This window comes from Zosterops lateralis (genome assembly GCF_965231275.1).
Source record: "Zosterops lateralis genome assembly, chromosome: 1".
NCBI classification, from domain to species: domain Eukaryota; kingdom Metazoa; phylum Chordata; class Aves; order Passeriformes; family Zosteropidae; genus Zosterops; species Zosterops lateralis.
In genome coordinates this window covers 56,264,187-56,289,541 of record NC_139762.1, presented here as the reverse complement: position 1 = coordinate 56,289,541, position 25,355 = coordinate 56,264,187, and the positions used below count along the sequence as shown (strand labels likewise).

The window sequence follows — 25,355 nt, the reverse complement described above, 5'->3', positions numbered from 1 at the left end:
ACTGAGCTGGTGCTCTTGAGTTCTCCTAAAAAAGCCCTAGTGTTTCTGCATTCACTTGGTCTTGCAAGGAAGCAGCCTTCCATCACCCACCAGAGTAGGGAGAGCAGTCAATTCTGCCCATTAATCTTTCTGGAGTCTTGATAGTTACATATGGAACTGCACATACTCGTGAAAATCTGAAGGGTCACATGTTATTTCAGTATTTGTGCTTAGTTTCTGCATGACTGCAGTAAGAGCTGTGACTGATACTTGTTCAAGACTGTTTTCCTGACAGACATTTAACTGAAGTATATAAGTGACATGACCTCTTAACAAAAGAACTGAATTTTTCTAAACAATTGTTACTAAGGGGCCTCTTAAGAAAAAGTACATAATTATGTGTCTGAAATTAATATGTGCTTCTAGATGAAATTTTCTACGTGCTTAGTTGAGGTATTATATTTCCTTCCTATTTACCACTTTGCTAGAGCAGTAGGAATTTAAATTTGATGGTTTCAACGATTAAAACAAAGCACTGTATTATTTATATTTAAGAATAGTTACATTTCAATGAATGCCACTGATACGTACACAAAAAAAAATGCTAGAAAAGTTGTTTGCATTTATTTTTCCACCTAATGATTCAGCAATTGTCTTTGAAGCAATGTGGGTTCAGATACCAACTCATAGGCCTCTGGTACACAGGTGAGGAAGTGCAAAAGTATAAATACACTGCAAGACTTAGAGATGTTTTTACGAACTGCTGAGGCTGTTAAAATATCTGTAGACCTCTACACTAGGCTCAGACTCATTTGAAATTATTCCCAGATACCCATGAAACCTTGGGATTGCCTTGGGATTGCTAGAGTTCAAAAATATTTCGGCAGCCTCCCTTTTCAATAGCATCCTTAATAGAACCTCTTGTGCAGCATTTTTCTTTGGTCTGTTTTCTTCATGCCCAATGTGGCCTGTCCTTACCAACAGAAGAATACAGCCCAAAGAAAGTCAGAATCTTACAAATCTGTATTTTCTATTAAGCAACCCTACTAATCCAGGATTTCTTTCAGGCACTGCACAAAAATTGATGGATAAGGTTTACCAGCAGAACTAAGTGGTACTAGGCATTATATGAAAGGAATGATTTTCCCTCAGAGTGCTTCTTTCATGGCTTTTTTCAAATCTAATGACTGTTTCTGTTAAGTTTGTTTCCAGTTACCACACAAGTTTTTTGGTTTTAGAATAAACCAGAGATGTTTAGGAAACAATAGATAGCATATAAAAATGAGTGTCAAAAATGCAATAAAATGTTGTCCTTACCATCTGTTTTCTTTGATTCATCCCCCACACCAAACTTATCTTTTCTGTCCAATTTGTTGTCTTCCTTTAATTCGCCTAGAAAGAAGCAAGAAGAAACAATAAGAAACACTATAAGCATTTTAATGCAGAGTGCAGTTTAATGCTTATAACTCAACGAAATTGCAACACCCAAAGTAGATGTTGTTTCTTAGGAGGAAAGGTCTGAGTTGAAAAAGAACTTAATTAACACATTTTCATAGAACAAAGCACCAGAAAAAAATTAACCAACTCCTACAAATAAGCAAGTTTTAAAATCTACTTATAAAAGCCTTCTAATTATCAAAACCTTTTAAAGTTCATATGCAAACTTACAATTCCTTTGATTGTATGTAGGCAAAAAAACCCCTTGATCATAAGCTTCATTTCAGAATCAGGACTCTGAAATATTTATGCTTTCCAAAGAAATAAGGATCCTTATGAATCTTGCAAGGATTCATCGTAAGTGTCTGTTTTAAAGAACCATCTTTGATACCCTGAACAGGCCTATGTAATTTTGCCTTACTTTCTCTTACCAGATTCTTTATCCACTGATTTTTTTGTGTTGGTATCAGGCAACAATCATCCTAGCATTGATCATTGCCTTTAGAGTCAATGTAGCAAACTAAAAAATCAAGGCCTTTGACAGAGCAATGATTCATGCAGAATGAAAATAGCAGCTTAAGATGAGGTGTATTTCATGAAGCCAGGAATGTCAAACAAGAGTGACTCTTTTTTTGGTCCTCTATTAGCCATAGAGCAAAGCACATCAGACATTACCAGACCATCCCTTCAATAGAATGAGAATGCTGAATGCTAGATCAAATAAAAACCTAAATGGAAAGCTGGGGCAGAACAGAGCTATTTCAGCTGCAGTGTCCAAAGAGCAAGAAAGGCATTTTTCCTTTTAGAATGCACACCTCAACACAAAAGGCTGTAAAAGTCTCACTTCAGAATTCTGTAAAAGTGAGGCTCTATTACAGTGATGGATATTCCATTTGTATTACTATTTTTGGTACTATTCTTCCCAGCCTTCGGATCAACATTAAAGGTATTGAGTGTTAAAGAGGATATGATCTGCCTTCAAAATACTCTTGGGAAGCGGGTATTTATTTTTGGAAAAGCTCAAAAAAAGAAAAATTGTAGAGAAATGTGGTCTCTCTCTTCCACAATGTGCCTTAACTGTTAGCATATTCATTATTCTTGGATGGTAGTGGATCAGTCTCTCTCTCTCCAATTAAGCTTCATCATAGTATAAAAGAGGAATGGTTTCCAAACCCTAAAATATTTAACAAGATGGAACCAAAGCATGTTCTTTTCAGTTTTTATTCAAAACTTTCCGTGTTTACCTTCCTAAGCTCATGGTGCGGGTGAAAAAAAAAAAAAAAAGAATGCAAGACGATACAGGACAAGCAGCACCCTCCTCAGCTGATCCCTCTGCCACTGATTTGGAGGGCCTTTGTACAGAAAGAGAGCAGATCCAACAGGGTTTAGGTGTCTGTTTGATGAAGGTGTTTTTTTTAAAAAAAAGGTGCCATCTTCAGGAACTGAAACAAATATGTTCATAGCAAAGCACAAAAGTATCCTTGCATTTCCTCCACCATCATACAGCTGATGGTAATGATAGGCGAACAAAGCTTTTTTGACCATTGCATAAACAAGTTGCTTGACCCTAAATGTGTGCAGGAAAAAATGCTACATATGCACTGTTTCAGTGTTCAATCTCTCAAACTCACCTAACAGCACACTTTCTGAACTTTCAGTGAATATTATGAAAAGAGGACATTTGAGTAATGTAATATCTACCCTGTTATACTGCCAGCAGAGCAGAATAATGATCATAATGATCTTTTTGAAAGGGATTACAGAGGCAGAGAAATAATAAGACAAATACATTAGATGAGATATTAATATATAGGCATAAAGGGAGCTGTGGTAAATCTAGAGATATGAATGTTAAGATTTCATCAGTCCCCAGAGACTCTGCAGTGATTGTTCCTCATTAAGGCCATACCCCACAAATAAAGGAGCAGAATTTCTTTTTCTGAGGAAGTCACTAATTTTCAGAAATCATTATAATTCCTTTCGGAGCACTTCTGACACCTGCAGCAGAGACACATTGCCGAAAGAAGTACTAGCAAAATCACTAGAGCAACACTTATTCCCCATATTGTTAGAAGCATGCAAAACTAAGGATTGCAGAAGAAAAGTCTGGTGCAGTCTAACTCTCATTTCATATATCCCTGACCTTTTTGTCTTCCTGAGGGGCCCATTCCTGTTCACACATCTAACACTGTCTGAAGAAAAATCCCATACATTAGGGAGAATGACAACTTTGTTTCCCACAGCCCTTCCAATCTAAACCCCCGCTAATTACAAAGGAGTTGCTAGGAAAGGCCACTGACCCTGAGAATGACATCAGGAATGTTTTAAACAGAGTTTCTGCATCTCCTGCCATCTAAACTCACTGCTTGAGCCTGGACTTTCAAAGCCTAAATGCTAATTCAGTTTTTTTTCTAAGAGGAGGCTTCTAAGTGGTTTTTCCTCTACTTTTGGACTGCATGGTACTAGCCAAGTTTTTGACAAGACACCTATGGCTGTACTGCCATTTTTTGATATTGTCTCCAGGGAGCAGGAGCTGTGCAGGAAAGGACAGTGAAATGACTGAGAGACAAGTGATCTCTTCTGTTGGGTTTAATAAGTTTTGGGGTTGTTTTTTTTGTTTGTTTGTTTGTTTGTTTGTTTTTTTTGTTTTTTTTTTAAATGTTTGATGGAATTTTCAAACATTTTTCCACCTTTTTTGGGGGTGCAGAGTGGGGTTCTTATTTTAACTCAGTTCTACAGCAAGTTAAAATATCTGGAATAAAATTTCTGTCAAAAAAAAAATAATCAAAAAATAAAAGCCTAAAAAGGATCGTCCTTATAAAAAATAAACAGAGCAAAGGATGGGTAGATGAAATAAATCCTAAAAAAAGAGAGGAGAAAAATTCTCTGTTCCAAAACTTATTTTGATATGAGGCTCAAATTAAAGATGCCTTTATTTGGCTTTAAAATGTGTTTAGAAGCCAACTCTGGCTTCTCCTCTGTCAATTACTCAAAGAATGAAGATTTTCATTGAAGAAGGAATATTTGTTTCAGCTTTCCTTGCTGTATATTGTAAGAGGTTACTTCAGTTCCGTGAAAAAGCTAATTTTTCCTTTTTTCCAAGCAGGGATGGTGAACCCCATCTATAGAAAAACACTACTTAGAATTTAATTTAGTTTCTGATTTCCATATGTAGGTGACTATGCCTATGTTCAGAAAGAGACTTGGGGGCCAGGAATGCTTTTTCAGGACACCAGGTTCTCCCATCACTGAGGTGAGATACTGGTTTTAGGGCTGGATTTTTCTTTCAGTAGAAGAGGAGAACTTACCATTCTGGACATGCTGTTTCTCTTCTCCTTCAATATGATGAGGATACATTTTCTTATCTGTCCTAGGTATGTTTTTCCCTTGATAGGCTTCATGTTTGCTTGTACCACTTTGCCAAGTGCCATTCACAGGATTTTTACTGGAATCTGAGATTTTGCTTTCCCCAGGATTTGGTTCTTTGCTTTTTTCTGTCTTTGCTTCTGTGACATCTTCACCTGGTTTCCCATCCTGTTCATCTCTTCCCTTTTCATCTGTTCCCTGATGAGCATTCTCCTCGGCTTCTTTCTTAGCTTTTTCTTCTGCATCTACAGCAAAGAAAGAAGCCAAACAAGGAAAGAAATCACAACTATCAGTTAATTTGACAGGAACAACTCACGTACCTAAATCTACTTCAGATTTTCACATGCAAACAAATTTACTTAGATAAATATAGGAACTGTTTGGAAACAAGAAAAGAACCTAGGAGGACATTTAACAAAATATTCTGAAAATAACCCCCTTGGTTGTCCTAAATGTATTTTATGTTTATGTCCTTTTTTTTACCATATAAAGTTCACCTTTGAAAAAGTGGTTGCTCAAAATTGTTAAAAGGTAAAAAGAAATACTACTACTGAAGGCTGTAGGGATGTTTCACAGATTTCACATAATATTCTGAGCTGGAGGAGATCCATTAAGTGCAACTGTTAAGTGAATGCGCCATACAGAGGTCAAGCCCATGCTCTAACCTATTGAGCTAATCTCAGGGTCTCATGGCATACAGAAGGACTCCTCTCATTTGGGGATCTGGAAAAAAAAAGCTTTATTCTACACCTGAACCACAGGACAGAACTTTATCTCAGGAGAACTGGGCTTCCTATGACACCATTGGATAAGTGTCTCTTGTCAAAAGTAGTGCCAGAAAATATTTTATCTAAATGGTGCTTTGCACATCAGAGTGTCTGTTTAGTCAGTTCTTTTTTTCATTGTTCTTTAATGATGATCATTTAGTAAAAAAAAACAAAACAAAACCAAAAAACCCAGTAATAAATTCACACAGGTGTCTCCTGCATATAGGATTTTTATGTCGTTTATGCTTAGTCAAGAAAATATATATATGGTACATATTGAAATTAAATTCTTCAAACTAGTTACCTGTATTGTAACTTGTAACTTCATTCACTCAACACTCCTATACCACAAGACTGAACATGTTAAATGCTTTGTTTGTGTGATTAGATTTAATTTGGTCCATAAGGAACTGCTAGATATTAAATAAAATAAACAAACAAAAACCCACAACAAAACAAAAACAAGCAAAGAACACCCCCCATGCTTCCCCCTCCCAAACACACACACACACACACACGCGCACACACACACACACAAAAAGCACCAAAACCAAACAAAACCTAAAAAAAGAAAAAAAAAAAAATCCTGGGAAATAAACAGATTTTGAATAATGGTTTTGTTTTCATTTTCATGGAATGCCTAGAAAGTGTTTTTCCTTAATGGCAAATTTTAATCACAAAGGAAAACTTGTTTTGAATAACACATGATTTCCTGAACCTTTAGACAGGTCTTTCAGTTGGAGAGGAAAAATCTGCTCTGGCACTTCAGAGAACTATGCCAAATCCCCAAAGTCACAACCATAAAATACATTAAAATCAAACACTTTCCATTTATATTAAATAAAACAACTCCAATCAGTAAGGGATTGAGCAACAACCATTCAGATCAGAGAATAAATTGTATCACAATTTCAGGAAGAAAATAAAAATCAGTGAAATATTCCTCCTTTCTTTTGTTCCAAATCTGGTCTAAGTCACCTAGAGGTTGTAGGATACCTTATCATCCATACCCTTGAGCTAAAGGACAATTATACCTAAATAATTTTCAAAAGATGGCTCACAGTATTTCCAAAAGAACTCCAATAATAGAGATTTACCAGTATTAGACATTATAATAATGTCTATAATAAACTGCCAGTTTTTTCTTCTATTGATGGTCCAGGTATTTGAGTAAAAAATAGTTTTCTTATTTTGCAGCTGCAGAAGTCTTCAAGAATCTGCTTTCAGCTGTACACTTTCTTAGCTAAAAACAAGTTATCACAATTTTCTTTGCTGTACTCTGCATTGTCTACAACTTGTGTATGTTCTGTCAATTGCAGTGGCTAAAACTGGACACAAAACATCATTGAAGGCCTTGTTACTGCTGAAAAGATGAGAACAATGCCAGAGGGGTCTTAAAAACAAAGTCTTTTGAGGGTTTTCTTAGTGTGTGTGTGTGGAGAGAGAGCATTGCTTTGCTTTGCTGGGTTTTTTCAGTGGTGGTGGGGTGTTCGTTGGAATTTTTTTTTCAGTACTGAACCCTGGTCAGCCTTCAATCAACACAGCCCTCATATTCTTCTGAAATATTTGCAGTCCTTCCCAGACCAATGACATCGCACACACTTTCAGCTTAGTTCCTAATTAATTTTCCAAGTTATCACCAGAAATATGAAACCAGCTGTGAGTAGTGAATATCCTTCTTTCCTGAACTATCCCCCAACTACCATCCGTCTCTAAAACTACCACCTCCTTTCAACCCTGATGAACTGTCATAGACAGATAGAAGAATTATGAAAGAAAGGCCTCATAAAATCAGTCCTGCTCTATTAAATTAATAGCTAGTCTGTCATCTCTTCTAAGTGTAGTTAAGCAATTTGCAAGCTCCCATGTGAAAACAATGAACTTGTGTGGTATGAGAACTCATTAGCACAACAACCTGTTTTTGAATTGAAGAACAAATGCACCTGCAATAAGAAGGGATTTGTCCAATGAGAATCAGAATAGAAGATATGTAAACAATCCAAGAATACAGAGATTTGATGGACAAGTAGAATATCTTTTACTAACCAATAGAGTAATTGGCAAGAAAGCTATTAACCAATTAAAGTTGCACAGGAGGTCTGTAAAAATTGTATAAAATGAGTTGTGTAAATAAAGAATTGGATTTTCTTGCATAAAGATAATGGAGTCTCGGCTGGCTGATTACAACAATTAACAATTTATAAACCTATATTTACAAATACCGTTCCAACTATTTTTGCACCCACTGAGTCTGCTTTGTGACTTTAGGGGAATTCCCTTTAAAATTTTTCTCCTCCCATTGTTCCCATCCTCTTCATTATGTATACTTACATTGCCTAAGAAGAATATAAGGCACAAATGAGTCACAATGTTCCTATCTTCCTGAATCTAGAGTGGGTTGTTGAACTCAATAGATATATTCTTTCAAACTAACAGTTTGAGAATGGTTAGATTGAAATTGAACTTGAAGAAGAAGAGGTCAACAGAATTTTATTCTTTCACTAAGAAGCCTGACTGTTACCTTTGGTGGCTTGTGCTTTCCATTTCTCCCTGTTCTGCTGCACCACCTCAGTCCAGGTGGCTTTAAAACATTTGAAGTCCACAGAGAGTATGGAGCAGTTGACTGAGGCACTTCCTTCAGACCCAGTGATCTTGGCGCTTGATCTTTCAACTTCAGAGGAACTAATGTTATTCAAACTGGGACACAATATCACAAAACAGAAGAAATCAGCATCCCATACACTCAAATATAGCTAAATAAAAATAATAGTTAAAAGTCAGATAACAGAGATACCCTGGACAAACTAAGTTTGAATCCCTTATCCTTCCTCTCCCTCCTACCCAAAGCCAACCAGTGTTAAAACAAAAACCAGTATTAGGAATAAAGGGCTTCTTTTCCTCATCTATTTATTCATGCTCACGAAGAAATAGAATCACTCAAAATGCTGTTACTACTTTTTTTTGTGTATCCCCACCCCCTAAATATTACTGGAGAGTCAGACAATTCTAGAAATCAAAAATGTCACAAGAGGAGTCTACTAAATTTCATCAATGGGAGGTATTAGACACAGGTCAGTCTCTGTCACGGGCTTAGTGACCTCAGCTGAGGCTCAAGCATTCATTCCTGTTACAGATCCTACAGTTGACTTTTGATGCTTTATTGGGAACATTTTAAGAAAGGCAGCAAGGTTACTGATATAGAAATATTTTAGTGTTTGGTCTTTGCCCAAGAGCAAAGAAGTCACCTGGGAGAGTGAATCCTGACTTGATAGTTCTACTCTAGGGAGCACTAGCCATGTGGCATTTGAATCCCAAGATAAGTAGTCAATTAAACTACCAAAAGAGCAGTATCTCTAAAACAGCAATGCGGGTTGAATGGGCCAAGACTTCCTACACCTCAGCTCCCGGTGAATTGTGATGGTTCTTCACACATTTGCATGACCCTAAATACTGTCACAACATTATGCTTATTCTTTCAAACCATCATTTATGTTTCAATCCCATTTATACTTCTAGGCATGAAGAAACAAGTGCCTCCCAATTACTCTCATTGCCCTCTCTCTGACATCAGTGACTAAGAGAGCACTGAGAGCGTATCTGATTGCATGGCTACAACCATTTGTGCTCCTTGCCTTAGAAGGTATGACTCGATGCCACCCTCCTCCCTCTTGGACCTCCTCCAGGCTGGACCTTCCCTGCACAAAGTCACCTCAAGAGGTGAGCTACAGTGTTGACAGTGCAGATACGGGTCTTTAAGCCACAAGAAAGAGGGGGAAAACCAGGACAGTTGATTGCAATGGCAGCTCATACAGAGTGAAGGGAGAGGATGCAAGGTTTTTCACCTGGAACGCCTAAATCCAGACATGCCAGAGTGGGAAGCTTCATCAATTAGTGGAGTCACAATTTTCTCTGTCATGTCGGTCAGCACAGTAAAGGTGGGTTCCACAATGAAGTCAATGAAACCTGAGCAGAAACACAAGCAGAGTTAAATAGGCAAGAGGAGGATTTATGTGGAGTCCCTGCTCCAGTGAATACAGACAACCACACTGTAAATGACAGTAAAAAAAATATAACTTGAAAGAGGGATAGGCAAATATCAGAAAGGGAAAATCCTAGAAAGGGAAAACTGAGTTATACTTTAATCCCTGACCCAAGACCCTCAGTACAGCATGCATGTACCTAATTAAGCATTGGAAAGAAACCCTGGCAAATCAGAACATAAACAGACTCATCAAGAGTTTTATAAAAAGAGTAGTGTGATACTGAAGTCAAATTCCTAGTCGATTTAGATAAAACTAAAAGTAAACTTTACCTTCAAAGAACTTTCTCAAAGAAGAAAATAATTATTACAGTAATAATACCAGTAAGCTTAAACCACCCTTACGGCATATCAATATGTTGCTGTGAATTTTCTCTCCTCAGAGCTGGGCCAGCTTTTTCTTGTTTATAATAAAATAGATCTATATGCTTTTCCCACATTTTATAATATTAAAAAAACAAAGGGAAAAAAAAAAACCAACTAAATATTTTCTATTTCAGTATACAGCTTGACAGAGATGAATATGGCTCTGATCTGAATGTTGGGAAGTGCAGACTGAAGAGCCCTAAGGTCTTGTGACCATAAGGTCACAAGATGAAGGAAAATCCAAATTGCATTAATAAAATGTGGAAGTGAGTAGCTTTTAGTAGGTTACATATCTCCCTAATTCTTTTAGCACTTCATTTATGAAATTACTTAGTGCTGCAGGTAGCCAAGAAAACAGTGAAATCCTTAGTCCCTCCTAAGGCACACTGGAATCCAGGTTACAATTATTGCTGTTATAAATCCCTACTATTACAATTTTTAGATATTTTAAATTATCATTATTAATGAATAATTAATTAACAATTAATTATTCATTAATAATATTGCAATTTCTCTGACCAGATCATGATATGTTTCTATGGCACTGGTGATTGTAGGTCATAATTGAACAATAAAAGAAGAGATCATGTGGTTCAGGCACTTGAATTCACAGATGCTTCAATCCACATCTTGAATACAAAGCAGTTGAGCATCCTCCTAGTTTGATTTCCCTCCTCATATTTTTGTTACATTTCTAAAAGGATGGAATTTTTGTTGTATTTTCATGCCACTTTCAAATAACATTCTGTAAATCTGGAGACACGTGCAGTTTTATGTGAACATGTGAATCATGTGCCTCCATAACCCTGGGTCAGTCTTACCTATTAAAATTTAGGAAAAAAGAATTCCCAGGTAGTTAATCAGAAATGCATACAGTATAAATCTTGAACAGGAAATTGTAGGCTAGATCACAACCCAGATAGTCCCAGAAAATTTCATATAATTTTTTTAAGCACTGAAAATTTTACTGACTGAGAACAGTGTTAAGAGTACCAAAGGAATCCTAAGAATGATAAGAACTTGATTTACACATTTGTGTCTCTGTCTGTCTATATGTGTTTTCTATTCCCCTTCACTCAAAACCTTATTTACCTCTTAATGACCAAAGAAATCTAAGTCATAGTATCTTGCATTCTGCTCAGCAAGTAATATCACTGCCATTTTCTCCCTCTCCACTAACAAGCCTGAGACATGTAAATCTCTGATATCAGACACATGAATATATCACTAACTTCAGCAGCAAGACAGTGGGATCTGTTTCGTGAGCTACTGAACAGCTGCACATAAACACATTAAACTGTTGTGTTTAAGAATCTAGTTTTCCCTGTGAGTGGTCTTGCATCTCATCAACAAAGAGGAGCAGAGGTGCCAAAAGGGGCCACAGGTAAACAAATTCAAATGCATACAACAACTTTTCTTTGATAAGTAGCATTTTTCCTCTATTCCCTATAACATTAATAAGTTATTCAACTATGTTATCTTAAAATTTGGATTATAATAAAGTTGGAATCATAATCTGCTGTTGTAGAAAAAGAAATTAGGACTTTATTAAAAATTGTGTAACTTTTGTCATATTCTCATGTCTCCTCCCTTGTTGTATGCTCTTACTCTTTACCTGAAGACACTTAGATTTAAAGACAGAAATTTAGTTTGTTACTTAAACCCCTGAATATCAAAGAATGAGCCTGAGTTTTAAAACCTATTAATACTAATGACTAGTTTATCATCCTTTTTCTCCTTCAATAGAATGGGCATGATGAACAGCAATAAGCCTATGTCCAGGAGTCTTCAATGTGAGTTTTAGCTGAGATTGTCATACTTTATGTTTATTGCTGCTTTCCTCCACCAGTCTACTGGCAGAACACACAGTTGTATGGTAGGCCATTGTTCCAGAGGAGTAAATGCTACCAGTCTGGTAACCAGGCCAGGCTTGTATAGGGCACTTCAAACTCAGATTCTTAGGTGAATTTTCTAAACTTCCAACGCCAGAAAAATCTGGGATGCTGTCTCTGAGATAATGGCTTGCCTACCATGAACAATGAAATAATTTTAAACAGAAACAGCTCTTAGCCAAAGATGTGAATCTGTACTTTGCTAGGAAAGTAGGGTTTCCAGGAAATCTTTGTTTCATTCTTTGAGAGAAATTTCTTGCTTCAAATTTTTTGTTTGCTTTCTTTATATGTTTTCTGTCTTTCTGTTTTTATCAGTTATCTCAATTTTAGCATCCATGTTATCTTTCCCTTTTTTAACTCCATTTGGCTACCTATCCTCCAGCTGAGGTTGGAACATGTTCTTTCTATCTACTTCGCTTACTTCCAAAGTATAAAAATCCACCCACAAATCCACCTTTCCCATGTTCTCTTCATTGTGTCAAGTCCCCTGAACAGTTTTACTTCACTTAGCCCTTCTTTTTCTTCCGCTGAATGTGAGTCTTGTTGCCTCATCCTTCCCTTACTTTTTAACTCAGTAACTGAAGAAGAGGTAGAGAAAGTGCGGTTGGTAAGTCTGTAAAAAGATCTCTTTTTCTGAATAGGTGCAACATAAAAAGGTTTGGTAGTTGCTTGGCTTCATTGAAAAATTAGGGTTGGTTTAAAGCATTGGGAGAGAAAGGGTGAAAGGAATACATTTTTTGTCCAGGTCATCAAAGGAACTGACATTACACTTTCATGTACACCGACACTCATTCACGTTATCTCATGTGCCCTGTCTTCACAGCTCACAAAATCATGGAGTAAGTGTCATAACCAGGTAATAGTTCAGAGATCAGAGAACCATATCAGAGGCAGATCAGAGGTAATTTGGTGTGGAACCATCACTATAAATTTAATGGCTTCTCTTTGAATGGTTGATCTGGGGAAAATAATGTCATTGTGCCTAATTTCCTCTCTTTAACATAATTCCAAATGATGAGAACACTAGGAACTTGGCACTACTGAGAAGATGAAATTTTTCTTTTAAGATGCGACTTCGCATGCACCAAAAGGGACATACCTATTTGAGACTGAGCAACCATAGTAGATTTCCGATCACACAGAGGAGAGAAGGGCAGCCCTAGTTCTGCTTCTTTGTCACCCTGGAGAAAAAAAATGAGAAGAAATTTTAAAAAGACAAGACACATTGCACTTTTCATATATTATGTCACAACTGTCAAAGCCTCTCATTTTACTTTCTTTAATTAAGTTTGGATTTGCTTAGATTGGGGTTTTTAAACATAAATTGTGGAGACTTTGAGTCTCACTGGAAAAGCTGTAGCCCAAGGAGAGGTTGGTGAATTAAGCATCTTGATTCCAGTGACTTTTTATTAGAACTTTCCCTGCTTGCTTGGTACTTCTATGCATCAACTAAAAACCACTTGAGCACAAGAATGCTTCTCACTACAGCTCTCCTGAGAACTCAGTTCTCAGAGCAAATCTTTCATGAGAAAACACCAGTGTTAGGACTGGTTTTTCAGGGCTTGCACTTCTTTACACATCTTTTTTAGTCTTTCAGATAAGGCTGGCTGGATGCAGATTAGCATATTTTTCCAAAGAAAATGCTAACAGTTTTCTCTGAGAAAGTAACCTGCTTGGTTGATGTGGGACAAGCTGTGGACATTGTCTACCTGGATTTCTCTAAGGCTTTTGCAATGGTTTCCAATAGCCTCCTCCTAAAGAAACTGATGTGTCATAGTATAGACAAGTGGTCCATGCAGCAGGTGAGGAACTGGCTGACAAGCCCCAGCCTGACAGGAAGTGGTGATAAATAGCTTCTTTTCAAACTAGCAATCTGTCACAGGCAGGATACTCCTGCAGTCAATACTGGACCCAAGTCATACACCTGGGAAAACATAATCCAGGATCACAACACAGGCTGGGAACAACCCAGCTGGGGAGCAACTCTGTGGAAAAGGACCTAAAGGTCCTGTTGGACAGCAAGCTAATACGAGTGAACACTGTGGTGCTCTGGTGAAGAAAACAACAGAATGGTGGGCTGCATCGAGCAGGGCATCACTAGCAGAGATAATGAAATTCCACTCTACTCAGCACCTGCAAGGCCACAACTGGAATACAGTATTCAGATTTGGTTTCCCCAAGCAAAAAAAGAAGTGGATAGGCCGGAGACAGTCAAGAGAACAGATACTGGGATGATGAAGCAACTGGGAAGCCTTTCATGTAAGAAAGGACTGAGAGAACTGCGTTTGTTAAGCCTTGAGAAATGAAAACTTAAAAGACACCTTATAACCATGTTCTAGTATTTAAAGGGTGGCTACAAAGAAGATGGAGACCCCCAATTTACAAGGAGGCACATAAAAAATATGGGGTAATGGATACAAGTTATTCCTGAAGAGATTCTGATTAGACACAGGATAAAATTTCACAATGAGATCAGCCATTAAAATTATCTCCTCAGGGGAGTGATGTATTTCCCAGCATTGAACACTTTTAAGATCCAGCTGGATAGAGTGCTGGATTATTTTAACTAGACTGTGCTTTTGCCAAGAAAGGTTGGACCAGATGATCCTTCAGCTTCCTTCCAACATGTTGCTGTGAATATGACATTTCACATTACTTTTAGATTACATTTACATTTTAACTACATAAGTCCAAACATGCCTACCAGCCCATAGAACTAAAAGTCCTTTTCTAGCATCACAAGATGATAGAAGATCAAGTGTTATAACCCCATATTTCCCAGTTTTCCAGTCTTTCAAGTCACATGTTTCAAAAGGCCCTTTAATTTAATTCAGTCACTCTATAACATTGCTTTACGTTGAGAAGATGTATAGGATGATACAGCTGCAGTACTCCCCACAGAGCATTCAAATTTAAATGGCCTGTTAAATATACTGTAAAATCATTTACTTAAATTAGCAGCTCACTTTAATTGTGATGAACTTCTTACCAGTGTTCTGACTAATATCAAATAGAAGCTAAAATATTCAGGAAACTAAGCAGAGAAAAGCTTCTATGGATATAAAAAGAGCTGAATTATTGTTATATTTTTATTATAACATACATAAAAGGGGGGTACAAGTTCTGCTAGGATTTTGTGCAGAACAACAAACAATAGTATCCATCTACTGAAAAACAATTCTGATTTATGTTAGGAGCCTGATATACAAATATCTGGGTGAAACACAAACTAAACACAGAGATATTTCCAAGTAACATTCCTTTACTCTATTAGCTGTGTCACTCAGAAAAAAAAATCTCTCATTGCCTGTTCATAATTCTTCTCTTACTCCTTAGACCTCCTAAAAAACACAGTAGCTAATTGTCTTGGAATAGAACACCTGCCTGTCTTTGTGACTGCTCAGAGAGACACTTGTTTTTTAAGCTGTTTGAGCAGCTCCCCAATGGCTAGCTAAAATTAGTAGAACTAATTAATTAACGGAAGATGTTTGCTTTAAGAGATGCTCATAGATGTTGAACATAAAAAAACCCAGTATTGTACTTAGAATCTTTCACACCTACAACATGGTCACTTGGTGTATGAAGACTGTGTCATGTCACATCTGAAAATACTGGGAAATGAACAGAGCTGGGGATCTTTTCTGATATAGGTCAAGTCAGGCTTTATGTCTCTGAAGAACAAAAGGAAAGACAAGGAGAGGAGGGAAGGGGAGGGAAGGGGAGGGGACAGAAGGGTCTGCAATAAGTGACCATAAGGAATAAATATCCAATCCTAGGTCAAGCAAGTTCCTCACAACCATAGTCCCCTTAGTTATTAGTAGTTCTCGATATCATGGTTTAAGGATGATATTCTCCAATTTAGTGCTCCTACTAAAATCCTCAAAACCATGCACTACTCGCTCACTCACTCCTCATTAGCCATTCGCCTACCCCTTCAGTGGGTTGGAAAGGAGAATTGAAGGCATAAAAAAGATACAGACCATAACTTAAGAACAATCTCCCAGAAGCATTAATGCGATAAGAAAATAAAAAAGTAATAGCAACAATATGAATAGCAAAATTTTACAAGAGAATGGCAGGTGATTCACATGCAGATGGCTCAGCATGGAGCCCAACCTGACTGTCACCACACCATCCCAACCCAGAAGAAAGCTCTTCCCCCATCCCAGGAAAATTATGTGAAGTGGTATAGAATAAACTCTGGGTTCTAGCCATGCCACCTCTGGCTGCTGTAAAAATTACCCTGTTCTGTTCAGAACCAGGACAGTACCCACCCCTTACTCTCTACTATATGTATTATGCCCAGATCCTACACTTTCCAACTATACACACATATATATATATATGTGTGTGTGTGTGTGTATTTACAAGCACTATTATCATTTTTGTAGTCAATGGCCATCCCTCCAAGATTTCTGTTGAGTTTATTTAGTCTATAACTGTGGGTTCTATCTGTCCTAGGTGTCTTCCAGGGCAGAAGGGCTGGTGTAGTGTTGGGTGGTTGCAAGTTGCATCCGGAGATCATGACTGATGTATCTGGAGCACTCCATATCCATTGTTCAAGGTGTTTATGGCATACAGTGGCAGTGTCATTCAGCAGCCAATATTATACAATTCAACATTAGACTGTTCTCACCCAAAAATCAAAACCCTTTGAAGTATACATAATGTTTCCCCGTTACTCTGCATTACACACCAAGTGCACCCAGATTCTTGAGCAAAACAATCCCACATTTGCTTGAGGTGGGACTAAGACAAACTATTTTTCCAAGCATATTCCTCATATGCACCACAGGGACTTTGTCCCCTTCTACAGTATGTGGAAGTTTTAATTGCACAGGGGGAGCTCTATTACTGGAACCTCTAGTGTGGAATAACCAAATGGCATCCACAAAATGTAGATCCCAATGTTTGAATGTCCCACCACCTATGGCTTTCAATATGGTTTTTAGCAGCCCATTGTACCATTTAATATTCCCAGAGGCTGGTGCACAATAGTAAATATGATACACCCACTCCATACCATGCTCTCTAGTCCAGGTGTCTATGAAGTGATTTTTAAAATGAGTCCTATTGTCTGACTCAATTCTTTCTGGGGTGTCATGTTGCCACAGAACTTGTTTTTCAAGGCCCAAGATGGCATTAAAGGCCAGAGGCACAGAGGCATGAGGCATAGAGAACATCTGGTGTTTCTACCACTCTAAGTACTATGTACTTAGTGGTTAGTTTTTGGTGGGTTGAGAGAGTGTGATGTAATCAATCTCCCAGGCCTCCTCATATTTATATTTCAACCATTGTCCCCCATAACACAGAGACTTTATCCACTTGGCCTGCTTGACTGCAGTGCATATTTCACAGTTGTGGATAACTCGAGGGATATGATCCATGGTTAAGTCCGCCAGCTGGTGGGGACACAGCTGCTATTTTGCTGACCATGTCCACTGGAATCTGATTATATCCATCTTACTATTTTACTCCTAAAAAGTGATATTCCTGGTCAGGTCCCTTGACATTGCTTTATGGTAAAATCAACCTTCAGGAGGATATAGATTATTTTCTTTTTTTCAAAAAACTCTCTCGGTTGTGTCACGCCACACAATAATGGCATCAACATGTTGCCAGTGTTCTGGAGCTCCATCCTCTTCAAGTTCAGTCTGGATCAGTTCATTACAAATAGTAGGGCTGTGCTTCTACTCCTGGGGCCATCAGTTCCATGAGTATGGGACACCCCTCCAGGAAAAAGCAAACTGTGGTCTGCACTCTCTTGACAATGCACATGGTGGCACCATTTTGCTGCCTTGGACTACAGATCATCCTCAAGTTCCAACATATCCATCACAGCAGCTCTCAGTGGTAGCGTGACTCTTTTCAGGAAACAGTAGTCCACTGTCAGTCTCCACTGGACTTATTCAGTGGCCATATGAGGCTATTGAAGAGTGAGTGAATCTTGCTGACCACTCCCTGGCTCTTCAGTTCATGAATTGTCTCATGGATGAGGATCACAGAGACCCAGTTGGTGCAGTATTGTTGATGATGCACTGTTGTGGATGTGATCAGTACCTGTTGTTCTTCCACCTTTAGCAGTCCCACAGTAGAAGGGTCCTCAAAAAGACCAGGCAAAGTATTCAGCTGTCTGATTTCCTCTATGTCCACAGTAGCTATCCCAAAAGCCCAACAATCCCTCTTGGGTCTTTGAAATACCCTCTCCTGAGTTAATCTATGCCAAAGGTACACGGGGCCTCTGGACCAATCAGAATTGGGGTGTTTCTGCCTTTTGTTCCGAGTCAAGCTCACTATAACTTCCAGTTACAGTCATCTGTTGGGATCCCCCTGCTGCCACAGAAGCATAGGTTCTGCCCCTAGAGATCTTGATGGCATCAGGATATGTTCTGTGCCAGTGTGAACTAAAGCCTTATACTCTTCCAGGTCTGATGCACCAAGCCATCAGAGCCACACAGTCCAATAGATTGGGTTGTCACTTTCATCCTGCTGGAGGCAGAGCTCCTCTAGTCCTAGTCACAGTAGTCATTGTTCATGTCTTGTAAATATGACCTTGAGGTCACTTCAAGAGCAACAAAAATAACATTCAGTCCTTCCATTGTGTCTGACAGCTTGCCCACTGGAAATGGAAGCAGCATTTATGCTTGAAGAATTTTCTGTGGTGGTTGTCCTTCCTCTCAACTCACACACCTGTGCTGCTAGGACAGAGGTGGATTTTCCATCCCACTTTCTCATGTCTTCTCTGTGGTCTAGTAAAACTACATGTTATCTCGAGATGTGTGCCCTTTCTCTCATGCCAGTGAGTGTATGCTTCCAATAACAGAGACTGTGGTCCATATTGGAGGGGCACAGGACATTTCCTCTCAAACATGCTTGAATCTTTTGAGTCTGTCTACAATCAGGAAGGAAAAAAATCATTTCATATTACCATAGTAGTGTAGTAGTACATCACATGAAGATGTAGAGATGGATCACCAATGTAAAGCCCTCTTTGTTATCTTTCTTTCATTGACATCAATGCTAATGAGTTGGTGTACCACAATGGTGTGCTGCATACAAATTTCTGCCACATGGATTGTGCAAGCTGGACCTGATCTGATTCTACAAGGGACTGTTTGTTATTTGAATCCTCATAGGTTACTACCAGCACAGCTAATTCTCTCAGGTACTGGATACATTTCTCAACAGCTTTCCCCCTGCTTGACCACACCACCAGGACATACTTGTGAGAATTAATACCTTTCTCTTACATTTGATTGGAGTTGCTCCAGAGGCTAAGAGTTTCTGTCCTCTTCCCAATCCCTTTGCCAATGCCCACATCCCGGGACAGGGATCCCAGTTGTGTGGCTTCACTACCAGGATTAGGTACCACAACCTTGTGAACAGACCAAGCAACACTGTGACCAGTGGCTCCATACATACTAAAAATAATGCTTAGATCAAATTAATTTCCAACACTCTGTGACCACATCTGTTGTTAACTCAACTGTTTGAGTCCAACAGTGGGTGCCAAACTAGGTTGTTTTGGTTTAGGAATGTTATTCTTCAATTTAGTGCTCCCACCAAAACTTCCAAACCATGTTCCACTCACTTACTCCTCTCTTCCCCCTTCCCTCCCCCTCCCCCTTCAGTGGGATGGAGAGGACAATTGGAGGCACAAAAGGTAAAGATTAGCAATTGAAATAACAATAATCTACTGAAAACAGCAATAAGATAAGAAAGCTCAAGAGAGAAGAACTGATTCAGATGCCAATGCTCACCCAACACCACCCCAACCCAAAAGACAGCCATTCCTCCATCCCTGGAAAATAAAGGTGGATGGAATAGAATAACCTCCATGTTCTAGCCATGCCACCTCCTGGCTACTGCAAAACTTAACACTGTCCTGGCCAGAACTAGGACATCAATTTGTGAGAAGTGTGTGTGCTTTTCTTCTAATATCAAGTAGGGATGTACTCATTGATCTAGTACTGAATAACTTCAAAGAATACAAATCTATGCTTCATGTTAAGCTTAATGGTTTTCCTGAACAGGAAATTAATACTGCATCTGGATTTGGAATTGTAATGTGGGTTTTATATATAGCTTCATCTAAAAGTGTTGTTATTTTCCTTACAAAACTAAAGTAGACTTTGTTGGCTGTAATTAAAATACTCATTTAAATACATAAAATAATAGTTTTGTCTTCATTACATGTGTAAAAAAAATTCAAAACTTGGAGGTTTTGTGCTCTCACATCTTAATGTGAGGTAATCTTAATTTCTTCACAAGTCTTTGGCAGTCATGTATACATCTAGTCATGCACACATCTAGTATAACTTTGAGCTAGAAAAGCATAAATATGCACGGATTATCCCCTAAAATTCATGTTAAAATCATCCTACTTGCATGAGCCTCCTGTGTGGCAAGACAGAATCAGTTGCAGGTATGAGCTATCATATCTGCTTCCACTCAGTAAAATGATTCTTGGTTTCAAAAACAAACTAAAGTATTCATTTCAAAGCAAATTTTTGCAATATCCTTGTAAAAAGAACTGGATTACTTCAGTGTCTTTAAAAACAGACACTATTTTTTTTAAATTGTCAGAACTTTTAAAGGATTGTCATTTTTCTGTTTTGCATTTAGATTTACTATAGAACATGAAGTTATTGGACTTTGCAAGGAAAATAAGCACTTAAGTGCTAGCACTGTTTAGGTTAGTAATTCATAGTGGGGAAAAGTATCCTGTACACTCCTTAAGTGATCTGTTTGCTTTTACTTTTTCTTTTTCCTTTTTTTTTTAAATTAATTCTTTCAATGATTTTTATTAATCACTTGAGAACCTTGTAACCATCACACAGAGCTCAATGATTTGTCTAGATTTGTGGGTCTGTCAACAGGTGGTCCACTATGAACTATAATTTTGATTAGTTTACTTTTAAAGTAAGGGCAAAGTAAGCCTTTTTCACATCCATCACAACAATGTAAGTAGAGTTCTATAAAGTACAGCTACACAAACATGGTTTTATGGTTCTAGAGCTAAGTAGAGTGACATATATTCCATATTTTCCTAATTTGAAAGACATATTAGCTTTCCAAATTAGTATTTCTACTATGTAGATAATTTTTATATCTATAGGGAATGTATCAGACACTAGCTTTCTAAGAGGCATACCAGCCAGTGCTAATGGTTCTAGAGGAGAAAGATTCATACCATTTAGGAGATTCTTAAAAGCATCAGAGAAAAGGGACATACCTGTGTTAATATTTCCCTACTTCCTTAACCAATTCTACACACTCCCTTTCAACTGCAGACAAGAAAAGAACTCCCCTAGCTTTACCTGTCTGAAGAACTCCTCTAGCAGACACATGGTCCAGCGATGATGGAGATCCCAGTCCTTGGCTGGATGACTGATATCTGCTGTATGTAATAACAGTGATAAGGCTTTTGGCTTGTCAATTCTGAAAACCGAAAGGATCAAAAAAGTTAATTATCTGCTCTTGCAGGGAAGATTGACAAAAAAAAAATCTTACCTACAGGAAAATAAGGTAATTAGAATCTTTGACCAGGATATTTTGAAGTGGTTTCTCTGATCACAAAATCAGACAATTCTGAACTACTGTCTTTTTTCTTCAACATACATGATTCCTGTTTTAAAAGAGGTACTAAGAAATGAAAAAAAAAAAAAAAAAAAAAAAAAAAAAAAAAAAAAAACACCTGCACAGCCTTGCTCGGCAACTTTCCAGGCTTGCTTGCCTACACTAGCAGTCTTGAAGAGCTGCTCTGTTGCCCATTTCATCACTGCTGTATTTTATGCAGCTTAGAAGAGAAGATGGTCCCTATCATCCCACTGTAATGAGCTGTGGGGATCTCTGGGGCTCTGATAAGTCTACAAAATAACTGATAGAAAACTTGTGTAAATACAGAAGGGAATCCTGATTTCACAGAAAAAAATGCTGGTGATTTCTTACAACCATAACCTAAGAGGCTAGCCCAAGAAGCCAGTAAATAATGCTTTCTTGGTATGAATGTTCTCATTTTTTAATTCTGCTTTTTGGATATCCAAAATGGTTGAAAAAGTTGTAGCTTCTGAGGGGATCAGGTGGCTAGCCACACCCTGCTCTGATACAGGTGTAATTCTTATATAGGTGTAATTCTGATACAGGTATAATTCTGGGAGGCTCTGGACATAACTGTGTCCAGGATGAAAACCTGACCATCACTCAGAGCAATCTAGAAGGAATTTTTTGGGAAGAGCTGTGGATAAAATATAACAGCTTCCAGTGGCATACTGGGAAGAAGAAAAGGCTTCCCCCATACTGCTTCATCTGCTATTTTCTAGTCCTTGCCTCAGTGGATCTCAAATTTTCCTCTGATCTCTGGTCATGAAGCAGGCCCCTTTCAGGGGTGACAGCTGATACCATCTTCATAAGGACAAAATGTAAGTTATGTTCTGCAGGTCTTACAACCTTAAGTCATACTCAGTTCTAGAGGTCACTCTAATGAATCATGTCCTTGATGTTATCCACCAGGGAAATACCCAGTGAGGCTGGTCCCAACAATGGTGACATTTGAAAGCTTTGGGCCACCACCACAGAATATAGATGTGCATAGTGGCATGTGCTCATCCTCCCTAAGTGAATTAATTCAGAATTCATCAGCAGAAAGAAAATTGCTATAGATAGCAAAGAAAGAGAGGGCCTCTGGAGAGGTGCTTTCGAAGTTAAACACATTGGCAAAGCACCAGCTGAAATGCAGTCCCCTCATTGCACTATGTTGTGAAGTGACTCACCCTTCTGGTTGCTGCAAAGCATTCTTCATAGCTTTGATTTGCTGGAAGTGACAGGACATATCAGTAGCCAACACCATCTCAATGACTAGAGCTCTAAATTCCCTTTTGGATAGCATCACAATGAGAGCAGCAAGGAAAGAAAAGCACAAAAAGTAGCATCAGACATGCTCCAGTTTGTTATCTGCAAATTATTGACAACAATGCCTGTGTATGTAACTCTTTATTCCTCTTTCAAAGATAGGGAAGAGGATGAAGGATTTTCTGCACAAACACAGAAATGGGAGGGATGCAAATGAAGCCACGTGGCTAATCCTTGGTAAGAGAAATATTACATGTTTTCTGAAGAGCACATTGGTATTAGTACTCCTTTTTCAATTAAGCACAAACTTCTAAAATTGTTTTCTAGGGCATTCTTAGAAGGAAGGGGAAAATTGTTTAAAGCCTCAGAATCAGGTAACTTGATTTAACTGGTCGATATGCATGTTTAAAGTTGACTTAAAGGTGGAAAATCACCACATTAAAAAATCACCTAGTATATATGATGCATATATGAAATAAGGACATTTGAGAACCTGCCCTACTTCCCTGCTTGCAGTAAACCATGGAATACACTAAACTGACAGGCTTGGCACACCTCAAGGAATTCATTATCAAGTTTGCTCTGAACAGAAATAAAAACTTTAGGGCTTTTTGGTATACTTTGCTTTGCTTTGGTTTAGGGGGGTTATTTTCAGGTTTGGAGGTTTTTTTCCTTTTTAGCCTGCTATATTCTCTCTCTCCTCTTAGAGTAAAAGATGCCCAATCACTACAACTCTTACTCATGTATTTTCATGTCCTTCCAGTTCTTTTTAACACTTGCCTTGCTCTATTGTGCCCTGAGACAGTGTCTTGTTTTGCAATGTGTAACCAAAAATGTGTATTCTGTTTCCATCTGTTGAAACTGGTTGGGGAGGTGTTTTCTCTATCTCTTGTATAACCCATTGCTCATAACTCTGGGGAGGAGAGGGTAGGTGTCTTCTGTTAATGGGCCAGCTGTTAAAACCAGGTGGAGCAATGTTCCTTATCTCTTCCATGACCCATTCTCCCTCCAGGGGGGACGTCTTCTATTAATGGGCCATTAAGGCTCACCACATGACTGACACAATTACATCATCCCATTATGAGATGCTCCAGCCAGTGGGGGGAGCCAACCATTCCTACCTAGATAAAAACTGGGAGTCCTAAACATGAAGGCAGCCTGTTTTCCACTGGATTCCAGAGGAAGACTGGACCCATCTCACCACCATTGGACCCTTTCTACAGGATCATCTCTACTCCAACAGAACCACATCTGTTACTCCAGGAAGATTTATTTGGACTACTTCCAATACCCTGACCAACAGGGTGTCAAGTCATATCTCTGACTCTGTCAGGGTTTTCTAGGATTTTTATTTGTTTGCTTGCTTGGATTTTTTGTACTACTACATTTGTATTTTTAATATTTCTAGTAAAGAACTGTTATTCTCATATCTTTGCCTGAAAGCCCCTAATTGCAAAATTATAGTAATTTGGAGGGAGAGGGTTTACATTTCCATTCCAAAGGGAGCTCTAACCTACTCTAGCATGTACCTGTCTTTCCAAACCAAGACAGACAGAAAAAAACCCCCATTCAGCCCCGGTGCATCACAGGCTAGAATGAAATATCAGTCTTTCATTCACATGTGTTCTTTTGCAGATCATGAATATAAACCAGGATTGCTTTGTTTATACATTCCATGATAGCAGCTTATGGAAAGATAATATCAGAGGTAATAAAGATCATTTCAGACGTGTATTCATTGTTATTTGTCTGTCCTGGTCTGAGCTCCACTCTATGGTCCTTCCTCTGTGAATATGGACACTCTATGTTCTTCCTCATATGAATATGGTCCTTCCTCTGTGGACATGAGAAGGTGGGACAGAAAACCCACTTCCATCTTAGCAGTATGGATACATAAACTAAAAGAAACTACTAACAAAGGAAACTTGGCAAGGATGAATTTAGCTCCAGTTTCCTCTGGATGTGTTCTTGGGCAGAACAGAAGTAAAGATGACATGTCTGATCCCCTTGAAGGGACCTCCAGACTGATAGCCAGAACTAGAGGGGCTCTGCCTCTAGCCTGATAAGCCATGGGAAAATCATGTCTATTGGATTGTGTGGATCCAATATCCTGGCACATCAGAACCACAAAAACATGAAACTTTTACTGACACTGGCACAGAATCTATTCTGACGTCATCATGACATAGTGGGGACAGAACCTGTTTCTGTTGCTGGGGTGACAGGGCGTCTCAGAAGTATACTCTGTTGGAAGCTGAGGTGACCTTAATTGGGAAGGAATGGAAAAAACAACCTATTTTGACTGGTCCAGAGGCTCTGTGTATTCTTGGTATAGATTACCTAGTGGTCATTTCAAAGACCCAAAAGGACTTTGTTGTACTTTTCGGATAGCCACTGTGGAGACAGAAGACATTAAACAATTGAATACCTTGCCTGGTCTTTCAGAGGACCCTTCTGTGGTAGGACACCTGAGGGTTGAAGAACAGCAGGTACCAATTGCTGCTAAAACAATGCACTATTGACAATACTGCACTGACTCAGACACTGTGATTCCCATCTGTAAGATGATCCATTAACTGGAGATCCAGGGAGCGGTCAGCAAGACTTGCTCACTCTTCAATAACATAATAAGAAGAGTGGAGACTGACAGTAGACTAA

General features: G+C 38.5%; 1 protein-coding gene across 4 annotated transcripts in view; it reads right to left on the bottom strand.

Moving 5' to 3' along the window:
- PDE1C (phosphodiesterase 1C) overlaps positions 1–25,355 on the bottom strand; it is a 131,968-nt gene that overhangs the window by 15,468 nt on the left and 91,145 nt on the right. For all 4 annotated transcript variants that reach the window (XM_083868121.1, XM_083868122.1, XM_083868124.1 and 1 more), the window contains 7 exons: positions 22,619–22,720; positions 21,167–21,287; positions 12,946–13,027; positions 9,392–9,512; positions 8,071–8,246; positions 4,725–5,027; positions 1,297–1,371 (listed from right to left, as the gene is read on the bottom strand). In XM_083868121.1, coding sequence (XP_083724247.1) covers positions 1,297–1,371; positions 4,725–5,027; positions 8,071–8,246; positions 9,392–9,512; positions 12,946–13,027; positions 21,167–21,287; positions 22,619–22,720 — 980 coding nt within the window. The remainder of the gene's footprint in view (positions 1–1,296; positions 1,372–4,724; positions 5,028–8,070; positions 8,247–9,391; positions 9,513–12,945; positions 13,028–21,166; positions 21,288–22,618; positions 22,721–25,355) is intronic.